Source organism: Equus caballus, chromosome 9, assembly GCF_041296265.1.
Source record: "Equus caballus isolate H_3958 breed thoroughbred chromosome 9, TB-T2T, whole genome shotgun sequence".
NCBI classification, from domain to species: Eukaryota; Metazoa; Chordata; class Mammalia; order Perissodactyla; family Equidae; genus Equus; species Equus caballus.
In genome coordinates, this window is record NC_091692.1 from 19,489,544 (window position 1) to 19,513,261 (window position 23,718).

At 35.5% G+C, this 23,718-nt stretch overlaps 1 protein-coding gene across 5 annotated transcripts in view; it reads left to right on the forward strand.

The window, feature by feature from the left end:
- The window catches only part of ARMC1 (armadillo repeat containing 1), a 47,809-nt gene that overhangs the window by 20,664 nt on the left and 3,427 nt on the right, over nucleotides 1–23,718 (forward strand). For all 5 annotated transcript variants that reach the window (XM_070221215.1, XM_070221214.1, XM_001495470.6 and 2 more), the window contains 2 exon segments: nucleotides 1,613–1,704; nucleotides 11,899–12,088. In XM_070221215.1, the coding sequence (XP_070077316.1) occupies nucleotides 1,613–1,704; nucleotides 11,899–12,088 (282 nt within the window).

Here is a 23,718-nt window from a genome sequence, read left to right on the forward strand (position 1 = left end):
GAAGCCGCTTTACTTACATTTACCAGTTTATTATAAAGGATACAAGTGAACAGGTACATAGGTCTGGAAGGGTCCTGAGTGCAGGAACTTTGTGGAGTTGGAGCGTCCCACCCTTCAGGCAAGTGGATGTATTTACCAGTTCAGAAACTCTGGATCTTGTAATTCAAGAATTTTTATACAGCTCAATCTCCAGCCCCCTCTGCCCCCCAGGTCAGTGGATGGGGCTGATAGTTCCCACCCTCTAATCACTTGATGTTTCTAGTGACCAGCCCCATACCTGGGCTGTTTAGGGGCCCCAGCCTCACTTGCTTCTTTCACATAAACTCAGGTGTGATCAAAAGGACCTCCTTATGAACAGTAACAGACACTCTGATCACTCAGAAAATTCCAAGGGTGTTAGGAACTCTGTGCCAGGTTCTGGACAAAACCCAAACATTTATTTTTTTTTATACTGTACTGCCCCAACCTCCCCAACTCTGATCTCTGCCTCCCTGACTGCAAGACCCCTGGGCTCCATTCGGGCTCCCTCTGCCTGTGCTGCAGTCTGGAAACTGCCTCCAGAGCAGTAAGATGGGGCACTTGTCAGCCCCATCTCATCATTTCTCTTCTCTGAGGGATTACAATCTTTTGCTTCCTCTTGTCCAGAGTGTTTAATATATGTTGTCCTGTTTGTTAGTTTTTTATGGAGGGAGGGCACTTTCCATGGTAGTTGATACTTTGTGGGCTGAAGTGAAAATCAAGGTAGGATGAAAGGTACGCTTTTATTGCAGAAGGGATAGGAGATTGTAGTCAGAGAGAGGTGGTTGAATTTGCGATTTCATAGATTTTTGGTAATGACCAGGCGCTTTGAAAATGTAGTGTAGAGGACCAGTAGAAAATGTGTAAGTCAGTGGACTGAGATGGCAGAGTTTCGGATGGTGTATTTCACAGAGGTATTCTCCTGAAAACCAGGTACCCAAGCCTTCAGTGAATAATGAGAGGTTAGGAGGTCTGTAGAACAGCTAGATGAAAACCCTAAAGAATCGGCAGGTGAAGGAAATACTTGCAAAAATGTACTTTAAATCTTAAGAGGAAAGCACCCTAGAAAAATTAAACTCACATAATAGAAATTTGTGAGAGTGAGTTCATCTTTTGCTTTTCAGTAGAAAAAGACATTTTAGAGGTGAATCGTAAAACTAAAGCAGTTCATTCCACAAGGTGATTGTGTGTTTTGTACCCCTCAGCAGTTTATTTTAATTAATATGTAAAAAGCATCTAGGGAAATGATGGCTATTGGGACTACTTCCTGAAATTAATAAATGGAATATAGTTCCCTGTATCCTTGTCAAGATAAAAATAAAACCAGAACAATCTGATTTTAACCTTGCAGATAAGTTAGGAACCTTCATTTCAAAGAGCAGATTCAGCTACTTCAGCTCAAAGGATCTCTTCTCTCCTTGGGGACTGCTCTGATTATCACATTTAAAGAAGAGCTTCTAAACACTTGAAAACCAGTTGATTCTAAAAACAAAAACCTGTTTGTCTCTCTTTTTTCTCTTGCAGTAAGTTAGTAGTGGGTTTAATTTTGAATGGTCTGGACATGTGAATTAACCTATTACTGTTCCTGCTGTAGGCTCTTCGATACTTGGCAGAATGCCGTGCTAACAGAGAAAAGATGAAAGGAGAGCTGGGTATGATGTTAAGCTTGCAAAATGTTATACAGAAGTAAGTACAATAGATAATGTCTCTTAATGCAGTAGAAAAATGATCTTGGTTAAACATTATACTGATTGTTAATATGTAATTTTACTAAAATTTTTATTCTAACATAAAGGCATACTTCTGTGGGTTATGTATCTGAAAATGTTCTGATGGTCAATGTTCTGATTATTCTTAAACATTGATATTAGTAATACCTTATGAAAATGTTCAAATTTCTTTAGAATGTTGATACACATTGTACTTACGAATAATTTTTTTAGAAAGAGAAAATCCTGTCTCATAGGCTAAGTTTTGTAGAGTGTATAGAAATTGATGTGCCAGCAGAGCAGCACAGGGGACTAGTCGTGTTTGAGAATATGCAGCACTGTAGTACACAGTTGTTTTGTTACTTCATCCTAGTCTTACTCAGAAGAACCTTCATCAGAATGATGGCCAAAAAGGGCTTTTGGTGAGATTTTCCTGAGCATCATTGAGAGGTCGCTCAGAGACTACGGCCATTTAATTTGAATTCTAGCAAATGGGTGGTTTTTAATTAAACCTTTTTCTTACTAAGATTTTCATATTCATTGTTGCATTTTGTTATTTACAACTTTTCGAGGTAGATTTGACAGTTAACAGTTTTATGGGTGAGGAAAATACAGAGAGGCCAAGTTGCTTATCTGTAGTCCTTCAGCTGTGTTGCTTCTGGAGATAATCTGGTTTTGCTCCTTTCTCAGGCCTTGCTGGTTTCCTTGTAGAAGGCCAGAAATTGAAGATTAAGTGTGTTGATATTTCCACTGTGTCTGGAAGCAAAAAAGCTGTGCTTTCTGAGGCTTTATCTTAGTTTACTTTGTATCTTGATCTTATATGAGATGTGGCTGCCTTTAAAATTATAATAACTAGCCATTCAATTTATTTGATTTTTAAAATTTATCTTGCAGATTTTTTGGCTTGAGTGATCACAAAAGTTCTTCTGTAATTCCCAAACACTGCAAGTTACATTGTATCAGTGGAGAATCGTCTAAACTGACATCCAGGGCAGTGGGGTTCTTTTCTTAGTGTTCTTGGTTTCTGGATAAATTTTATTTTATTATTATTAATCTTGTTTTTTAGAGATTTCTTAAATATTTGTTCTTATGGGGTTACCTACCTGATAGTGATATGAAACTCTTGATCTCAAGTGTGCTTTTCCCAGTAAGCCAATCACTGAGACACTGGTGCTTGGAGGTAGAGAAAGGTTTATTCAAATAGGTTCTTTCAAATCCTCCTTAACAAAACAAGAAAGCAGGGAGTTCTATAGAGCTAAGGGGCTAGGAGGAGAAGTTTTGGAGAAACGAAAGGGGAAATCTGTGTTTCTTTCACTCCTGATAAGCTCTTGGGCAGTCAGACTTCTGGGCATCAGCAGCAGCTGGGGTCTGCTTATCTGGTGATTGTAACTTCATTAAAGGCATTCTTTTTCTTCTGCAAAATAAGCTCGTAAATCCTTGTGATGCTTGAGTCACCCCTCTGGTTAAACAAGAAAACAGCAAGTTAACAAGATTAACTTCTTTTCATCTGTGTCTGTGTTGGGAACAAGGTCTAAGGATAATCATGTTCTTAGTGAGAATTTACAGTAACCCTCAGGTACCTGGCTTCAATAGGATAGTTCTTTGGTACCTTGATCTTTGATAATGACAGCATAGAGATTGAAGTTTTTTTCTTGTTTTTATTCAGTTGATCAGTTAGGAATAAATAACAGAAATATTGACTGCTCTCAGTTGTGTTAATCGTTGCCTATAGTTTGACGTGAATTCTATTAGTACAAATTTGGACTGTAGTTCTGACTTCAGACTGGTAATCTTTTGACCCTCAATATCCTTATCTATAAGCCTGTAGTAACACTGCAAAGTACTTGAGGATCCAGTGGGATAATAGATGTAGAAATGTTTGTAAATTCTAAGGTGTTGTATAAAATATTAGGTTGCATTATTCTTGTTCCTAGTATGGTTTAATGCCATATGGTTTACTATTTTTACTGGCCTGTTAGTTTTGCTGGAAATAGTGGAAGCTTTAAGCATAATATAGATGCTTCTGTTGGGCTGTTTTAGTCATGTAATGAACTTAAGATTGTGTATTCCTTTAACAGGTCTAGTTATTGAAGTTGAAAATATGTGGTAAAAATGTTAAAATGTAAGAAATTAGATGAAAAATTAATGTTGATAAATTAAAATATACTTCAGATTTGAATTTTAAAGATTTAGAGCACGTTTTAGAGGTACCATAGATTTAACCTATGAAACAATTTCTTAGCTTGGTTGGCTAAGGTTATGGTACATATGCATTTGTGAGTGTGTGTATATGTAAATGAGAGATATGTCTATAAAATAGTAGGGAGACTGCTTGTATCCTTGAAAGAGAAGTGGTGTGTCACTTCAGGTCATTATCTTGGTATATCATCTGGGAAGGAGACTCTGAGATGGAGTTAGAAGTGGAAGAGGTTTATTGTGGGGTAAGGGTTGTAAAGATAAAGGAGGATGAAGCAGGATTGGACTGCAGTCTTTAGACTATAATGCAAATCTGACAACTGTGGAAGGAAAGTGGAGAAGAAACTGAATGGGGCCAGGAGAGTCTCAGATTGCAATGCAAATCTGACAGCCAACTCACTGGGGAGCTCCCAAGCAAGGATTAGCTTGTAGATGAATCTTGCATTGGGCACAAATGGCCAGGCCCTAGTGCCCCCACTCATATGGAGCAGGGTGAGTTTTATGTATGCATAACTGATTTGCCACTGTAAACGTTGTTCTTTAGGCGTTATTTTGCATTTTGACGTTTGTGTTACCAGATTCAGATGACTGATTTATCACTATTCTAACTTAACTAGTCTGTGAACTAATTGGCATCCCATTCTTATATAGGTCACCTTGGTAAGCCATAGCACAAGATATCTATGTTATATACCCTAATTATTTTCTTTGATATTGCTTCCCCGTGACAGCCAATCAGTCAGAATGGAATTCCAATCACTCTCTCTCTATTTAGGAGTTCTGAGTTAGGGGAGAAGTAGCTATGATTCTATGGAACTATGCCACAAAGGAAGTATCAGAAGGATCCTTCCATACTCCAGAAAGGCCCAGAGAACAAAGAAAATCTGTTGTGGAGGGATGCTACTTTATTGACTGAAGAGAAACTGTTCACCTGGCGGTGATCTAAGAGGAAACCAAAAAGCAGAAGTAGGTAGGGAGAGTGGAGATTATTCTTCATGTGGGAAGCAGAGAAGAATATTTTATAAAACTGGGAAAATTCTGTATACTAAAATTTTCAGCCTTTAATCACCATATTATGTTTTGTTACAGAATTTTAATCACCGTATTATGTTGTGTTACAGAATTTTGCTGAGATTTTGCTGTTATTCAACAGTAGGTTTTACTTTCGTTGAGGTCAAATCGGTGTTTACTGACTGACAATTAGATTGACTTCAAATTCACTGTTACTTTTAATTCTTTAGTTGTTAAGAGAATTTTTAGTTCTTTGTCACTCAGAACGAATCTGGTATTATGTTCTAATTTTAATCTCTTCCTTAAATAAAAACTTGTCATTAGAGGTTAGAACCCTTTTGCATTTTATGTATAGTCCTGGGTCCCTTTGTGAAGAGAATTTTCAAAATACCAGCTTAGAGAACATCTAAATCCAGTTTAAGACATTTGTTAATTGGTATTTCGGGAGTAGTGCTTCTGATATAAGATGCATTTTATAAAAGCACTTGTGAATATCTAACATGAAGTATACTATAAATAAAAGCCACTTTAATAAAATGTGGCATCTCAACTTTAAAATATCTCATTTCATCTGGAGAACTTCCTAAAATTCTAGATTTTGAAACAGTGCCATAATAAATGGTAGTCTATTCTTCTTGCTAAAATCTTGGATGAAAAGTATGTGCTTCATTTCTTTATGCCTTTTTACTGTGTTCTTTTATTTTTTAAAATCTTGTTACAAGTATAGAGTATGTGGTTTATTCCTGAAAAATTAGAAAATACAAAAAAACTTGTAAGGCCATTTATCTTTTCATTTAAATATGTGTTTATACATATATATTTTAAAATTTTAGACTGAAGTGATAGCAGACTTACAGAAAAGTTATAAAAACAGTACAACTATACCTAGATACGCTACACCTAGATTCCCAAAATTTTAATATTTTAATAATTGCTTTATCTTCTCTCTCTGTACAGGTCTTTATTTGGTATATATATATTCATAGCTTATATATTCATCATGAAATATGTCTTTTAGGATTAAAAAAGTGCCCTTTGTCATGTTTAATGCTTGATTTGGGGCTGGAATTCTACTCTGTTTGATATCAGTACTCAGTGTTCTCATTATTTTTATTTGCCTGGTCTGTGTTTACCCATTCCTTTATTTCTGAATCACTTGGTTTTAGCTGTGTCTTGTTTTGTGAGCCAAATTAAAAATCTTTTTCTTTTAATTGGTGAGCGAAGTCCATTTATATTTATTGAGGTGACTGATGTATTTCATCGTAACTCCTTTTTGTTATAGTTACCATGTGTATCATGTTATAGTAGATGTGTTTCTTTCTCAACATGATGTTTTCTTTTATTTTAAAAGTTTTTCTGATACTTAGAAAGATTTATCTTATTGTTACAGAGGTTGCCTTTGTATCTATACTTTTAAAAAATGTTCTAAGTTGCCTATTTTCTTACTTAAACTTCACTATCTTGTTTGTTAGTTTTTGATGGTATCTTTTGACTCTGACCTATTATGTGTTTAATAGTCATTGAGCTTTTTCTACTTTCCTTTTTTTCTTCTCCCTTCTCCTTTCTCTTTTTGAGTTGCATTATTTCCCTTTTTTTGAGGAAGATTAGCCCTGAGCTAACATCTGCCACCAATCCCCCTCTTTTTGCTGAGAAAGATTGGCTCTGAGCTAATGTCCGTGCCCATCTTCCCCTGCTTTATATGTGGGATCCCTGCCACAACATGACTTGATAAGCGGTCTGTAGGTCCACACCTGGGATCTGAACCGGTGAACCCCCAGGCTGCTGAAGCAGAACACATGAACTTAACCGCTGCACCACTGGTCTGACCCCTAAGTTGCGTTATTTCTACTTTGTCAGAACATTTATATCTTCTTCTCTTTCCGACCTTTGTTTTCAACTTAGATCTACAGTTAAATATATAAAATGCTCATCGTCAGTCCTTCTGTAAAGTTTTTCCAGTCATCTCTTGGTTGGTTAAAGCTCATTTGCTAGTAGATTACTCAAGAAAGGCTCACACATTCTTTGAGTTCTTTCATGTTTGAAACTCTTTTTCTATAACCTTGATACTTGAGGGACATCTGGACAGGATCTGTGACTCACCTGTTTTCTTGAGATTGTTGAAAATGCTGCTCCATTTTGCCTTGATTTTTATGTTGCTTTTGAGAAATTTGCTGTCAGCCTATGTTAGAAAAGATAAACACAGTAGTAGTAGTTTACTCAATATATCAGGAGCACTCTTCCATATAACCATTTTCCTGAAACATCGTTCTTAATGGCTAATGTTATTCCACATCCTTTGTAGTTTTTCTTCAGTGTTTTTAAAAAAATTATTTAGAACAGAAATCAGCAAATTTTTTTCTGTAAAAAGCCAGATAGAAAATATTTTAGGTTTTGCTGAACATGCAGTCTCTGTTGCAACTACTCAACTGTGCCCTTGTGGGTCAAAGCCGCCATAGATAATGTGTAAATGAATGGGCTTTGGCCCAAGGATCATAGTTTCCCAACCTTGGACTTGCCTGTTACCAAAACAGAGCTATTGACTCCCTTCTTAGAACTCTTTTAAAGTTAGGATTGTTTTTGCATTGAAAGATGAGGGACGATTTTCTGGGTTGCATAGAAGTTACAAGAACACTTTTTTTAGTAAACAACACAGAAAAAAATTTGAAACCAACTCCTAAAGGAAAAGTTGTGAAGTTTTACGAAGGACAATAGCAAGTCTTTAAAAGTAAAATGGTATATTTATTGCTTTCATGAAGTGTATGGAAATCTTACCTGGCCTTTATGGGCAATATAAAATCTGATTAGCAGCATCTAGAATTAGAGTGAATTGGTGTTTATGACCAATAAGGAAATATGCTTATATTCAGAATGAAAATTATTTTTGATATATAATAAAGATCAGAGCTCACCTTTAAGTTGTGTTTTATGAATAACATTTAGAACCTTTCCAATATAGGTAACTAATTAGAAAAAGTGGTGAGGAATCAATATACTTCATTATGGTATAGTGAGTTAGTAAGAGCAAAATTCCAATTACTTAGATGAAAGAGCTTTTCAAGATAGTCTTTTTTTCTAGATATCAGATTTTAAAGACCAAACTAAATCCAGGACATTACTCAGCTCTTTTAATTTTCTCTTGCTGAAGAAGATTAGAGCAATTAATACTTGTTTAATTATACAGTCTCTCTTACATTTATGGCCAAATGCACTGTATAACTCTAAAGTTTTTCTATGTGAATGTTTTGAATCATAGTATTTGAACAGTAATTTTGGTTTATTTAGGGAAAAAAAGACTAAGCTTCTAAAACTGTAGATGCTCTTGGTTTTTCTTTTTGGTTTTAAAAGCACTTTTTCAAGATAAGAAAATAATTATTTATGATTGATTTGTTGAAAAGCAATACTCATAGATATTTGTGATACTTTATATGGTGCCCAGATCAAGAAGTAACTTAGTTTGTAATTCATTTTTGCATATATGCTTTTGTAAATTTCATTTCACCTAAGACAACATTTTGCTTAGTTTTTAGAGAGATCTGGTTCTATAAATAGAGGTATTCCTTCAACTGTTTCATAGGAAGGGTATCAATAAAATTAGTCCTATGAGGTGCACCAGAAGAACATAACAGTGAGACCGTCACCTTGATTTAATTATGTTATTCTTTTAAAATCTTGGTTTTAAGTAGATAGAAACTGAATATCTTCCAGAAAGGAATTTACTACTGTATGTAAATGATGAAACTTTGGAACTACGAAATAAGGAAGTTAAAAATGGTGATGGTGGGAGTATTTATTTCATATAACCATTTTTGCTAATCTGTCATCTGTAAGTGCTTTGTTTATCTAGGTAGACATAGCCTTTGTGATTCTATAAAGTATAGTTTTGTTGTAAATCCTCGACTTTCTAATTGAAAGTTAGTGTAAGTTGCTTCTGTAGCTATACAGGCAATCATAAATGCCCATGAATCACCTTTGCAAATTGTTCTTGTGAATAAATGGCTGTTTCTCCCCTCACTCTAATGCTGCTAGTATGGAAACCACCAGAACAGATTGATGAGAGAATTAAACTGTAAAGCCCTAAGGAATCCATTAGATGAACAGATTATCTTCTCACCTATGAATCTAGAATTGTTCTAGCTCTATACTATCCTTGGGAGAATTGAGAAAATAGTCACTCAGATAGGTGTAGAGATTTCTTTTGCCTCAGTCAAAAAGGGTGCTGGAGAAGTGGTGTGTCAGAAGCATAGGAGCAATAATTAACAAGGAAAACAAAGGCTAGCTTAAGGAAGCTGATAGCCGAACAACCTTCCCTTTTTTCTAAAACTTCAGTCCAATATGGTAGTCATTAGGCACATGTGGCAATTTAAATTAATTAAATTTAAATTTAAAAATCAATTCCTTAGTCACACTAGCCATATTCCAGTGTTCACTAGTCATGTGGCTAGTGACTGCATTTCCACCATCCCAGAAAGTTACATTGGACAGTACTATTCTCAGACTTGTTTGCCTGACTGCATAGTAGGCTATTTTTATATTTCAGATTATTTTTATTTCATGGATTATTTTCTTAAGTTACATTGGAAGAATTAGTCAAGGAATGTGGATATTTTTGTGGCTTTTTATCACTTAATTTTTTTCAAATGGTACCAATTACACCCTGCCAGCAGTTTCCGTTTTGTTGGATTTTTTCAACTATTGGATAGAATTGCTACTTTGCAGTTCTACTCTCTACATTTCTAGATCAGTTTTTAAAAAAATTTAAATGATTTGTGTTCCTTGAGGTTGATATAAGATGGATGGTTTGGGTGGGGACATAAACTCACTGAAATTGATTTGGAAAATTTTTTTATTTGCATTTTTCCTGTGAAATGGTGTCTAACTTTACATCAGATTCTCAAAGAGTTTAATAGACCTATTTGGTTAAGAACTACTGTTACAATTCTTACTCTGCAGGACAGGAAGATAATAATTTGATGTTACCGTCTTAATATTTTTTGTCATTATTGGTTCATCAGGAAGCACATAAAAAATTTTTGAAATAATGTGTGTTTTAAAAAATTTTATGAGAAGGCCATAAGTTAAATCTTCTGTTATGTGTTATGATGGTTCTTTTTTTATTTGATGTAAACACCTAAAAACATTATTGATGGTGGAAAGGGGTAACAAAGACATTGTTTTTTTCCCTTAAATTCGTGTGTGCCTCTGACTAGTGTACCCTCATACTGTTTACAGCTTGTGGTTGGCTAGTATTTAAAATATCTCAGAACTGCAGTGACCTTTTCAATAAACTGTAAAATAGCTATCAGAAAAGTGCTGACACATCTCCTAAAAAAAACAGTCTTTTCGATAGCTTCCTGCAATACAGAGCCAAAATCATTCAGAGTAATTCATCTCTGGTCAACAGTGGCCCAGAGACCTGCCAGATTAGCACCCCTGGAACTGAAGCTCTGTATAGCTGGAAGGTGTAAGTCTGAATATCAGAAATTGAAGTATTCTTATTCATTCAATAAACAAACAGACTGCAAAAAATTTTGTTGGGCTCTGTGGAAGATACAAAGAGAATGCATCCCTATTCTAGAAGCATTTGTTTACTTCTGAAAGAAAGTTAAGATCAGTAGTATAAGTTCAAGTATAGGACTTTGAAGTTCAGCCTTCAAGGGAGGAATAAGAGTTTGAAAGGACACAGTCCAGGTGAAGCTGTCCTGGCTGAGGGAATGGCATTTATAAAAGGTATATATAAAAAGACAAAATGAGCTGATGTTGGTAAAGCTGAATGGGGACAGATTTTAAAGGCCTTGAATGTATGTTAAAGGGTTTGGATTTAATTGAGCCCATTTATAGGTGAAGTGAGAATTATTTTCTTACAGTTATGTGTACTTATTGTTACTCAATTTAACTAATTAATACGAACTATTAAATCTGTGCTGTCCAGTATCGTAGCCACTTGCCAGATGTAGCTATTTAAATTTAATTAAAAGTAAATAAAATTCATGTTTTTTAGTTGCACTTCCCACATTTTAAGTGCTCAGTGGCCTCGTGGTGAGTGGACAGTGCAGCTGTAAAACATTTCTATCAATGCAGAAAGTTCTTTTGTACAGCATGGCACTAGATGTTTATGTGAGGGGATGCAGTAGGATTTAAAAGTTTAAGAATGAAAACTTTAGTTTGAGTTGTAGTTTTATGACACATACATGCTTAGTAAAAGATGTGTAAAAAATGTAAGTTAAGAAACAATCAGTTTGAATTTAAGAAATCTCTTTCTTGAAATGACTCTGATATGAATGATCCTCTCCTAATTTGTTTTCTTCTTTTGGATTTTTATATGTTATGTTTTCTTGAAGGTCAGAGTACTTTCAAATTTAGAGTTGAATGCTAGTGTTAATCCAAGAGCATGTTATATCCTAATCTTTTTAGTTGATTTCCTGTTTAATGATTTTGATTAATGTGCTTTTTGTTGCTGTAGTGATGAGTTTTGAATCTCAATGAACCATGGGTTTAAAATGAAATTAAAAGACTTTATTATAGACTATATGCTTTTTCTACATTTTTGATTATCCTAGGATTCACTGGTATTTCTTTCAAATTGAAAAGGCATCAGAATGAAGAAAACAATGCTCCACAAACTTGAGTAAAATTACAGAATCAGGGGCCTCCCGGTGGCGGTGCAGCAATTAAGTTCGCACATTCCGCTTTGGTGGCCTGGGGTTGGCCAGTTTGGATCCTGGCTGCAGACCTACATACTGCTTGTCAGGCCATGCTGTGGCAGGTGTTCCACATATAAAGTAGAGGAAGATGGGCACAGATGTTAGCTCAGAGCCAGTCTTCCTCAGCAAAAAAAAGGAGGATTGGCAGCACATGTTAGCTCAGGGCTAATCTTCCTCAAAAAACAAAAAAAGAAAAAAAAACATTACAGAATCAGTAGAATTGGCAAGACTAATTTATTAATCTACATGTGCTTCTTTTCAAGGACTACAACTCCAGGAGAAACGAAACTACTGGCCTCTGAAATCTATGACATTCTTCAGTCTTCCAATATGGCAGATGGTGAGAGTTTCAATGAAATGAATTCACGTCGAAGGAAAGCTCAGTTTTTTCTGGGAACTACTAACAAACGTGCCAAAACAGTGGTTTTGCATATAGATGGTCTTGATGATACGGTAAGACATTTATAAACACATAGTTCATAAGATGGGGAAGAGAAATCACGTTAACTAAATAGTTTCTTCAGTTTCTTCACCTGCTAACAGTCTTTAAGAATAAGTCCCAATATCATTATTTTATAACTTAGAAGTTACGTTTTTTACACATCTTTTACAAAACATGTATGTGTCATAAAACCACAACTCAAACTAAAAGTATTTTATACTCATAAAGAGGATCATTTTGTGCTAAAGGGGTCGGTTAATCAGAGGATGTAACAATTTTCAATATTTATGTCCTAATAATAGAACTTCAAAAATCTGTGAAGCAAACACTTACAGAAATGCAAGGAGAGAGAGATAAATCCACAATTACAGCTGGAGATTTCAACATTGCTCTCAACTTATAGAACACTACTCTCAATAGACATCAGTAAGGGTATAGAAGACTAACACTAACAACCAACCTAATTGGTGTTTATAGAATATCCCACCCAACAACAAGATAATATTTTTTTTTTTTGAAAGATTTTATTTTTTTTTCCTTTTTCTCCCCAAAGCCCCCCGGTACATAGTTGTATATTCTTTGTTGTGGGTCCTTCTAGTTGTGGCATGTGGGACACCGCCTCAGCCTGGTTTGATGAGCAGTGCCATATCGGCTCCCAGGATTCAAACCAACAAAACTCTGGGCCATCTGCAGTGGAGCATGCGAACTTAACCACTGGGCCACGGGGCCAGCCCCAATATTCGTTCTTTTCATGTGCAAATGGAACCTTTTCCAAGATAGGTATTGTAGGCCGTAAAAACAAGTCTTAATAAATTTGGAAGAATTAAAACCATGCAGAGCTTGTTCTCTGAGCACAATGAAAAGCAAATTAGAAATCAGTAACAGAAAGATATCTGGATAATTCCCAAAATATTTTGGAAACTAAGTAACACATTTCTAAAATAATCCATGGGTCAGTGAAGAAATCAAAAGAGAAATTAGAAAGTATTTTGAATTGAATAAAAATGAAAATGTAATAGCAAAATGCGTGACAAGCAGCTACGGCAGTGTTTAGAGGGAAATTCATTAGCACCAATTGCCTAGAATGTTTACATTTGAAAGAGAAAAGGTCTCAATGACTTAAGCTTCTACTTTAAGAAACTAGAGATAGGAGAGCTTCCGAAGTAAGCAGAAGAGAGGAAACAAAAAAGCAGAAATCAGTGAAATGAAAAAAAGGGAAAAATCAATGAAATCAAAGCTGATCTTTGACATGAACAATAAAATTAATAAATTTTTAACCAAGCTGATCAAAAGTGAAAGAGAGAAGTCACAAATGATCAATATCAGAAATGAGAGAGAATGTCACTACAGATCCTACAGACAATAGAAAGGATAATAAGTGAATATTTTAAATAATTTTATGCCAGTAAGTTTGTTAAGGTGTAACTGAAACAGGAACATTTCTTGAAAGACACAGATTGCCAAAGCTTACTCAAGAAGAAAGAGATAACGTGAATATCTCTATATCTATTAAAGAAATTGAATTTGTAGTTAAAAACTTTCTCATAAAGAAAACGTCTGGTCCAGATGGCTTCACTGGTGAATTCTGCCAAACATTTAAGGAAGAAATAATACCAGTTGTACAAAATCTTTGAGAATTTGTGGAACTTTAATGTAGTTTCTTCTGAACTCATTCTGCTTTCTTTTTGATATTAACTACTCCTTCTTTTTGATATTAGCTTTCTTTTCAGTAGTGTGTATCTTCTAATTGTGTCCATATTTCAAGTGATTTCTTACAGGCACCATATAGTTGGACCTTGGTTTTTTATCCGGTCTGAAAATTTATGCCTTTTAACTGGAATGTTGGGGTCATTTACCTATAATATGATATTGATGGTGTTTAAGTTTAAAGCACCATCTTGCTAATTGCTTTTTGTTTGTCCCATCTGTTCTTTGTTCCCTTTTCCTCTTTTTCTGCCTTTTGGACTAAGTAAATGTTTGTTGTGATTCCATTTTATCTCCTCTGTTGGCTAATTAGCTACAATTCTCTTTCTTCTTTCTTTCATTTGATTTAGGGTTTGTTTTATATATCTTTAACTTATCACAGTCTAGCTTCAATTAATATTATATCACTCCAGGCATAGTATAAGACACTTTTAACAGTATACTTCCATTTCTTTTACCTCTGCCTTTGTGCTATTGTTATATATTTTACTTCTGCGTATATTGTAAACTCCAAAATACATTGTTATTACTTGAAATAGTCTCTATTGTGTTAAAACACACGTGGCATAAAATTTACCATCTTAACCACTTTTAAGTATACAGTTCACTGGTGTTAAATACATTCATAATGTTGTGTAACCATCACCACCATATATTTCCATAACTTTTCATCTTGTAAAATGGAAACTCTTTACTCATTAAGCAGTAATTCCCTGTTCTTCCTTCCCCAGCAACCACTATTCTACTTTCTGTCTCTATGGTTTTAAAAAGTCAGTCTCTTTTAAAGGCATTAAAAACAATTGTATGTATAGTATATATTTTTATACATATAAAAATATATATATAAAAATAATATCTGAAGGAAACAAAACCACTATCTCAAAAAGATATCTGTACTCCATGTTCATTGCAGCATTATTTACAGTAGTCAAGACATGGAAACAACCTAAATGTCCGTCTGTGGATGAATGGATAAAGAAAATACACACACACACACACACACACACACACACACACACACACACAGAGGAATATTATTCAACTATAAAAAAGAAGGAAATCCTACCATTTGTGACATTGATGGACCTTGAGGGCATTATGCTAAGTGAAATAAGTCAGACAGAGAAGGACAAATACTGTAGGATTTCACGTATAAGTAGAATCTTAAAAATGAACAAAGAAACTTGTAGACACAGAGAACAGATTGGTGGTTGCCAGAGGCAGGCGGTACTGGGTGGGTGTAATGGGTGAAAGTGGTCAAAAGGTACAGAATTTTAGCTATAATATAAATCCTGGGGATGTAATATACAGCATGGTGACTATAGTTAACAATACGGTATTGTGTATTTGAAAGTTGCTAAGAGAGTAGATCTTCAAAGTTCTCATCACAAGAAAATATGATTTGTAACTGTGGTGATGGTTGTTAACTAAATTTATTGTGATAATCATTTCACAATATATATGAATATCAAATCATTGTTGTACACCTAAAACTGCTAACAATGTTATATGTCAATTATATCTTAATTAAAAAATAAAAATAAGGAAAAGTCTTTTCTGTCTACCCATGTATTTACCATTTCTGGGGGTATTTATTCCTTTGTGTTAATCTAGGTTTTCATTTGCTATCATTTTCCTTCTGTCTAAAGGACTTCTATTTCTTGTAGTACAGATCTGTTGGGGATGAATTCTTCTAGGTTGTTTTAATTGAAATAGAGCTCACATACTATAGAATTCACTGTTTTAAAGTGTACAACTCAGTGGTTTTAGTACATTCACAGGGTTGTGCAACCATCACCATTATCTAATTCCAGAATTTTTCATCACCCCAAAAGGAATCACTAGCACTCCATTAATTGTGCCCATTAGCAGTTAGTCCCCCTTGCCCCTGGCAACCACTAATCTACTTGCTCTCTCTATGGATTTGCCTGTTCTGGACATTTCATATAAATGAAATCATATAATATGTGCCCTTTTATGTCTAGCTTTCACTTAGTGTAATGGTTTTCAAGTTCATCCATGTTTTAGCATGTATGAGTACATTATTCCTTTTTATAATGTTCCATGTTATGGATAATACCATATTTTATTTAGCCATTTATCACTTGATGGACATTTGTTTCTACTTTTTGGCTATTATGAATAATTCTGCTATGAACATTTGTGTGCGAGTTTTTGTGTGGACGTTTCTCAGTTCTTCTGGGTATATTCCTAGGGGTAGAATTTGCTGGGTCATATGGTATACTCACTCTTTGTTTAGCTTTTTAGTAACTGCCACTGTTTTCCACGCTGCCTGCACCATTTTACAGTCCCATCAGCAGCGTATGAGGGGAATCCAGTTGCTCCACATCCTTGTCAACATTTGTTACTTTCTATTTGTTTGTTTGTTTTTCATAGCTATGCTAGTGGGTGTGAACTGGTATCTTATTGTGGTTTTGATTTGTATCTCTAATGACTAAAGATGTTAAGTATCTTTTCATGTGCTTATTGGCCATTTTTTAGTGGTCGATTCAGAGTTTATTGTATACATCTTTATCACAGATTCTTTCTTTGGAGAAATGTCTATTCATTCTTTGTACATTTTATAATTGCTTATTATTTGTCTTTTTATTGAGTTGAATTCTAATAATATCGTATATCATGTTGATTGAGTTTCATATATTGAACCAGCCTTTCATTCTTAGGATAAATCCCAATTGGTCTTGGTGTATAATCTTTTTAATATGCTGCTGGATTCAGTTTGCTGGTATTTTGTTGAGGCATTTTGCATCTATATTCATACAGGATGTACGTTTGTAGTTCTTTTTCCTTTCTGCTTTTGGTATCAGCGTAATACTGGCTTTATAATATAAGTTGGGAAGTGTCTGGATGAGTTTGTGAAGGATTGGTGTTAATGCTTCTTTAAACATTTGGTAGAATTCACTAGTGAAGCCATTTGGTATTGGGCTTTTCTTTGTGGCAAGTTTTCTGATTATGAATTCAGTCTCTACTTGTTACAGGTCTATTCATATTTTCTTTCTTTCTTGAGCCAGTTTCGGTAGTTTATGTCTTTCTAGGAATTTTTCTATTTCTTTGAGGTTATCTCAATGTGTTTGCATGCAGTTGTTTATGGCATTTGCTTATAATCCTTCAGTTTCTGAAAGGTCAGTCATAATGTCCCCTCTTTTATTCCTGATTTTTGTAATTTGAATCTTCTTTCTCTCTTTTTCTAGCTAAAGGTTTATCAATTTTGTTGATCTTTTCAAATAACCCATTTTTGATTTCATCAATTTTTGTATTTTTTCCCCCTGTTCTCTATTTCTCTTTTCCCCCTGCGTCTAATCTTTATTCCTTCCTTCCTTCTTCTTGCTTTGGGTTTAGTTTGATCTTCTTTTTCTTGTTTCTTAGGCTGGAAAGTTAAGTTATTGATTTGAGATTTTCTTTAATGTTAATGTAGTATAATTAATTATTATACTATAATAATCGTATAGTTTTCATTTCAGTCATTTCAAAGTATTTTCTAATTGCCCTCATGATTTCTTCTTTGACCTATTGGTTATTTAGGTGTGTTAATTTACATTTATTTCTGTATTTTCCAAATTTTATCCTGTTACTGATTTCTAATTTTATTTCATGTGATTAGACAGTGTTGTATGATTTCAGTCCTTTTAAATTTATTGAGACTTGTTTCATGGCTGACATATATTCTATCCTTAGAATGTTCCATGTGCACTTGAAATGTGTACTGTTGGTTGAAGTGTTCTAGAAGTGTCTGTTAGGATAGTTGGTTTATAGTGTCATTCGTTTTCTTTTTCCTTGCTGATCTTCCTGTTTTATCCATTTTTGAAAGTCAGATATTGAAGTCTCTAACTCTTTTAGTTTTTGCATGTCTGGAAAAATCCTTATTTTCTTTTTGAAAGCTATTTTTGAGCATTGTGGAAGTCTAGGTGACAGATTTTTTTTCTTACCATACTTGAAGGTATTGTTCCCCTCTTCTCCCTTACATTGTTTCTATTCAGAATTCTATCATTCTTATTTTTGTTCTTTTGTATGTGTCTTATTTTTCCCCTTCTGCCTACTTTTAAGAGTTTCTCTTTTATCACTGCTTTTGATCACTTTCTTATGATGTGCCATGGTGTAATTTTCTTAATGATTTTTCAGTTTCTTGCTTCTCTGGGTTTATAGTTTGCAGCAAATTTGGACGGTTTTTTCGTTATTTCTTCAAATATTTTTTTCTGTCCCCCTTTCCCATCAGTCTTTCAGGGATTCCTATTACATATATGTTCAACCACGTGAAGTTGTCCCACAGCTCACTGATATTCTGTTAATTTTTTTCAATCTTTTTTTCTCTCTGTTTCATTTTGGTTAGTTTCTTTTGCTGTATTGGCTAAAGTTTTCTTCTGTGAGTGTTTGATTTACACTTATTCTCATCTGGTGTATTTTTCACCATAGAGATTATTTTATTGTATCTCTAGAAGTTTGATTTGAATCTTTTTTATATTGCCTTAACACGTGTACGCGTTTCTCTATCTGCTTGACCATATAGAATATAGTTAGAATAACTGTTTAATATCCTTGTCTACTAATTCAGTCATCTGTGTTATTTCTGAGTGTGCTTCTGTAGATTGATTTTTCTAATTATAGGTTGTATTTTCTTCTTTGCATGCTGGTAATTTTTGATTGGATGCCAAACATTGCGAATTTTATATTGTTGGGTACAGCATGTATTTGTATGCAAAGCCTTTAAATATTCTTAAGCTTTGTTCTGGATCACAGTTAAGTTACTTGCAAGCAGTTGAATGTTTTTGAGGCTTGCTTTTAGGCTTGGTTAGGCAGGATCATAGTACCCTTTAACCTGGGGACAGGTTTGCTACATTACTGAGGCAGTGCTCTTCTGGGTTCTCTGTCCATGCCCCATGTATATCAAAGTTTTTTCCACTCTGGCTCATGGGGACACGAAGTATTCCTGGCCCTTTGTGAGCCCGCGAAATTGTTCCTAATAGAACGAACTTTCCAGTCCAGTTCATACCCAGCCTCATGTTGTTTCCTCATATGTGTGCACTGATCATCACTCAGCTGAAAACCTGAGGGGAACTCACTACAGATCCCCTAGCACGTGGTTCCTTTCTGTGTGGCCCACTCCGTGCAGCTCTGCCCGCGACTGTGCTCTGTCCTGTGCATTGCAGTTGCCCGACCTGCCTAGATTTTCAGTGTTGTGTCCTCAACTAAGGGAGACTGCTGATTCTTCCTTGGCTCCCCCTTCCTGAGTTGCAGCCTGGGAACTTTCTAGGCGATATATTGGTGTACTTGTGGAGCTCACTTCATTTATTTTCCTTCTCCCAGGGATGTTTGTCTTCCAGTGTCTGTAAATCATTGTTTTTTAATTCATTCTATTGTGTCTATATTTTCAGTTTAAGCCTGGAGGGTGAATCTGGTCCCTGTTACTCCATCTTGACTGGAATTGGAAGTCTCTCTGAGATTATCTTGAGCAATGATAAGTTATATAACTTTGCATATATAGAGGTGGCAACTGGTGGATTATCACTTATCTCCTTAAGTATGTCAGGTAGTTACATTAGATTATCCACAGCTTTTTCTAGTTGTGGTTTTGGGGTGTTTAGGCCTCAGGATTTAGGTTTCAGTAAATAATGGGGCGGGGGGGGGGTAGCTTTTCATATGTATATTATCCATGACATTGACAATTAAGTTACTAATTATCTTATTGAAACTGGGGCCACAAGATCCTCAAAAGTTTCCAGAGAGCCAGTTCTATAAATGTAAATTGGTTAAATGAAATCTATTAAGATGTATTAAATATTACCAATAGCGTCTGTTTGATTTTAACGAATAAGAGTAATACAGTTCATTGTTAAAGCTAGCACAAATGAAATAATAAAACCCAGCAAGGCACGCACAAAAATATAGGCCAGTATATTGTAAAGAATGTGATTACTAAAATCCCAAATAAAATATTGGCAAGTTAACTCTAGCACTGTATTTATAATGTTAGTTAACATTTTTTGGTGGCATAGCCTGGCATCTAGTGTATACCAGGCACTGGTTTAGGCACCAGGGATACAGCAGTGACCAAAACAAGCAAAGGCTCTTAGAAATCTTATGTTCACTCTCGTTAAACTAGTAGTATAGTTAGAGGAGACAGACAATGAGGCAAGTTATGTAGTATATATATTATAGGTGGTAACTTCTGTGGAGAAAAGTAAAAAAATAGAAAAAAAATAGGGACTTCTGAGGGATGGGATGAATGGTGGGGTTATAGTTTTAAATAGGATGGTTCAGAAAAACCTCCTGGGGAAACCAGCATTTCTGCAAAGATTTAGAGGGAGTGAGCCAATGGGCATCTGTGGAAGAGTGCATGTTCCAGGAGAGGGGGCTGTAAGGGCCAAGGCTTGACACATTAACAGCTAAGAATATACCTAAGAGTGATAAAAGGATGTGTCCTACCAGATATTAAAATGTACTGTTAAATTTCCATAATTAAAACAATGTGATCTTGACAGAAAAATTGAAAGAAATGAAAGTCCTGAAGCAGTCCCTAGTGTATATTAGCACTTACCCTATGATAAAGAAGGCATCAGACACCAGTGGGAAATGGAGAGATTGTTCGATAAATGGTGCCAGAAAACTGACAGTTTTGCAGCGAGGGTAATAGAGGGGAAAAGGGAGTCTTATCAGGTACTAAAATTCAAAATGTACTAATAATGTCAAATGTAAAAATTTAAACTATAAAATTAAAGAAATCTAAATGAATAGTTAACTGATTTAAGGACTTTTTAAAGCATAAAGACAGTGGAAGAAATTGCTTTAGGAAAGATCTCTAGTTTGACAATAAAGTTTTTGTTTTGTCAAATATAATATTCTTAAAAGGTAAAAAAACAAGTAGGAACAAGTCATCAGGTTAGTGGCCTCAAAAAATCAACAGAATAAAATTTAATAGTTAAAATGAGCAAAGGGCCTGAAATTCCCTAAAGAGAGATAATTTCCAATAAATAATATCAGCTAATATTTATTGCAGTACTTACAGGTACCTTCCTGATCTGTTAACTTATTTATTTCTCATAACCCTATAAGGAGATCTGTTTATAGCTCCAGTTTGTAGATACGGAGACTGAAGCACACAAAGTTTGAATAGCCTCCCAGCCTAGGCGGTGTGGGTCTAGCTTCAGAACCGTACTCTTAACCCCTACTTTGGACAGATACACATGGAAACATGTTTACTCTCACTGGTGATGAAAACAGTGTATGTTATTTCAGGGTCTATATGAGGGCCTTCAGAAAGTTATTCCTGATTTTGGATTTTCACAGGCATTTTTCCCTTTGCTTTATTTCCTCAACTTCAAATCATGTTAATCTGGAGTCTTTAGAAATTGGAGAGAGACTGGTATCTATGTTCTTTTGTTGATACTCCATTAATTCTCTCTCTCTCTCTCTTTTTCTCTTTTTTTCTCCTACCCATTGCCAGGCAGTTAACCTTGACTTGTCTGCCTCCTTGCCAAATTCCTAATTTCATCTACTTATGATTCTCTCAACCTAATCTTGACCCTGTATCCCAGTCAAGAGGTTATTCATCCTTCGTGGCTAATTCTTGGTCCTGTTTGCTCTGTTGAATATGTCATGTTTACCCAGAAATAGCTTATCCCTGAGATCAAATATTGCAATTGAATTTTCCACCCCCCAACTTTGCCTTTTGCTATGTTTAATTTGTGTCAAGATAAAGATGAATTGGCCACATGAATCTGGTTTCTCACTGTCACATGTAGTAGGAATTTACTTGTGATAAACTAGGCAAGTTGCGTAAGTTTATTTGTTGCTTTTCTCACATTTACAATAAGGAATCAAATTAGACTAGTAATATCCTTACTTTCATGTTGTATATGCTATGCAGACTTTTCTTTTAAGTTTACTTGGTGTTGAATATGTGGAAGAGATAAACATGGACCAGTTTGGTGCCAGTCGCCTAAAGGGGCTTTCCAGAACCTGGGCGCTGTGGGTCTGTGCTCTGCCACACACCACTGAATCCCAGATCCTTGCCTGAGGAGTGTTGAAATACAGAAGTGAAAAAGTGTTTTAAGTAGGGAGATAAGCAATGATGTGAGTTATTTTGAGGACGGTGGGAATAAGTTTGAAGACATTTTATTCAAGAGAAGAGAAGAATGAATTGAGTAATTTGAGGTGGTGCTTCTTAGGGTGTGCTCCAGAGACTTGGAGTCAGTTGCAGGTTCCTGTCCTCTCTGAAGTACTGAATCAGAACCTGGTCTCAGTACAGAAACAGGAAAATTTAGAGATGCTGTTTTGGTGTGTGGGCTGGAGGTGGAGGGAGAGATGAGAAGAGACTGCAGTTAACAGTCATGCATTGCTTAACGATGGGGATGTGTTCTGAGAAATGCGTCATTAGGCAGTTTCGTCATTGCGCAGACATCATAGAGTGTACTTACACAAACCTAGATGGTGTAGCCTCCTACACACCTAGGCTGTATGGTATTAATCTCATGGGACTGCCGTCATATATGTGGTCCATCTTTGACTGAAACATCGTTATGTAGCACATGACTATTTTTAATCCATTTTCTCTTTGGATTTTGTGTTTGAGATGACCACTTGATATCCAAGTGGGTGTGTATGATAGACAAATGAAGATAAGAAAGTCATATTGGAGGTTTACATCCATGCTTCTGCATGGTAGTGATGGCTAAAGTGATGAGAATAGTCTACTGAGGGATGAAGTAGAAGGAAAACTCACTTAATTTTAGGCACTGGACCTTGGAGGTAAGATGAGACAGAGATGGACTAATCAGTGGTGGAAGTAGAAGACCAGGGTATTGTAATATTAGGAGTCAAAGAAGCTTTGAAGGGTGTCTGTTATATTGTGTTGTCAGAGGAAAATGAGAACCAAAAAGAACTATTGATAACCCTTGAGAATGCAATGATAACCATTGAGTGTCCTAAATGAAGGATGGAGTGATATTTATAAATATCAAATGCTTTAAAGAATAGTGACTCGGGGCCAGCGTGGTGGCACAGCAGATAAGTTTGCATGTTCTGCTTCGGTGGCCCAGGCTTTACAGGTTTGGATCCTGGCTGTGGACCTATGCACTGCTTTTCAAGCTATGCTGTGGCAGGCATCCCACATATAAATAGAGGAAGATGGGCATGGACGTTAGCTCAGGGCCAGTCTTCCTCAGCAAAAAGAGGAGGCTTGGTGGCAGATGTTAGCTCAGGGATAATCTTCAAAAAAAAAAATAAAATAAATAAAAGCTTCTTTTAAAAAAAAAGAATAGTGACTCGAGCCAGCCCTGTGGCCAAGTGGTTAAGTTTGTGCGCTCTGCTTTGGCAGCCCAGGGTTTTGCTGGTTCAGATCCGGGGTGCAGACCTAGCACTGCTCGTCAAGCCATGCTGAGGTGGCATCCCCCATAGCAAAGCTGGAAGGACCTACAGCTATGATATACAACTATGTACTGGGGGCCTTTGGGGAGAAGAAGAAAAAGAAGATGATTGGCAACAGATGTCAGCTCAAGTGCCAATCTTTAAAAAAAAAAAAAAAGACTCAAATACTGAATGCTCAATAATTCGAACTTAAGTCTATTAGAATTTATCTCTAGAGCTTTTTAAGCTAGAGCAGGGATCATCAAACCTTTTTTTCAAAGGGCCAGATAGTAAATATTTTAGGTTTTGCAGACCATATGGTCCCTGTTACAATGAAGAACTATGCTATAGCCTGAGACTATCCTCAGTATGTAAATAAATGGGCATGGCTGTGTTCTAGTAAAACTTTATTTACAAAAACAGCTGGTGGACTGTAGTTTGCTTACCCTTGAACTAGAGGAATTTCAGCTTTTCAGCATTTTTTCTGTATTATTTTTCATGGTTTTAAGGTTTAAATTAACATTGGCTAACTTCTGATAAAAATTATTAAAACTAAATATTAGTAATGAAGCTTGAG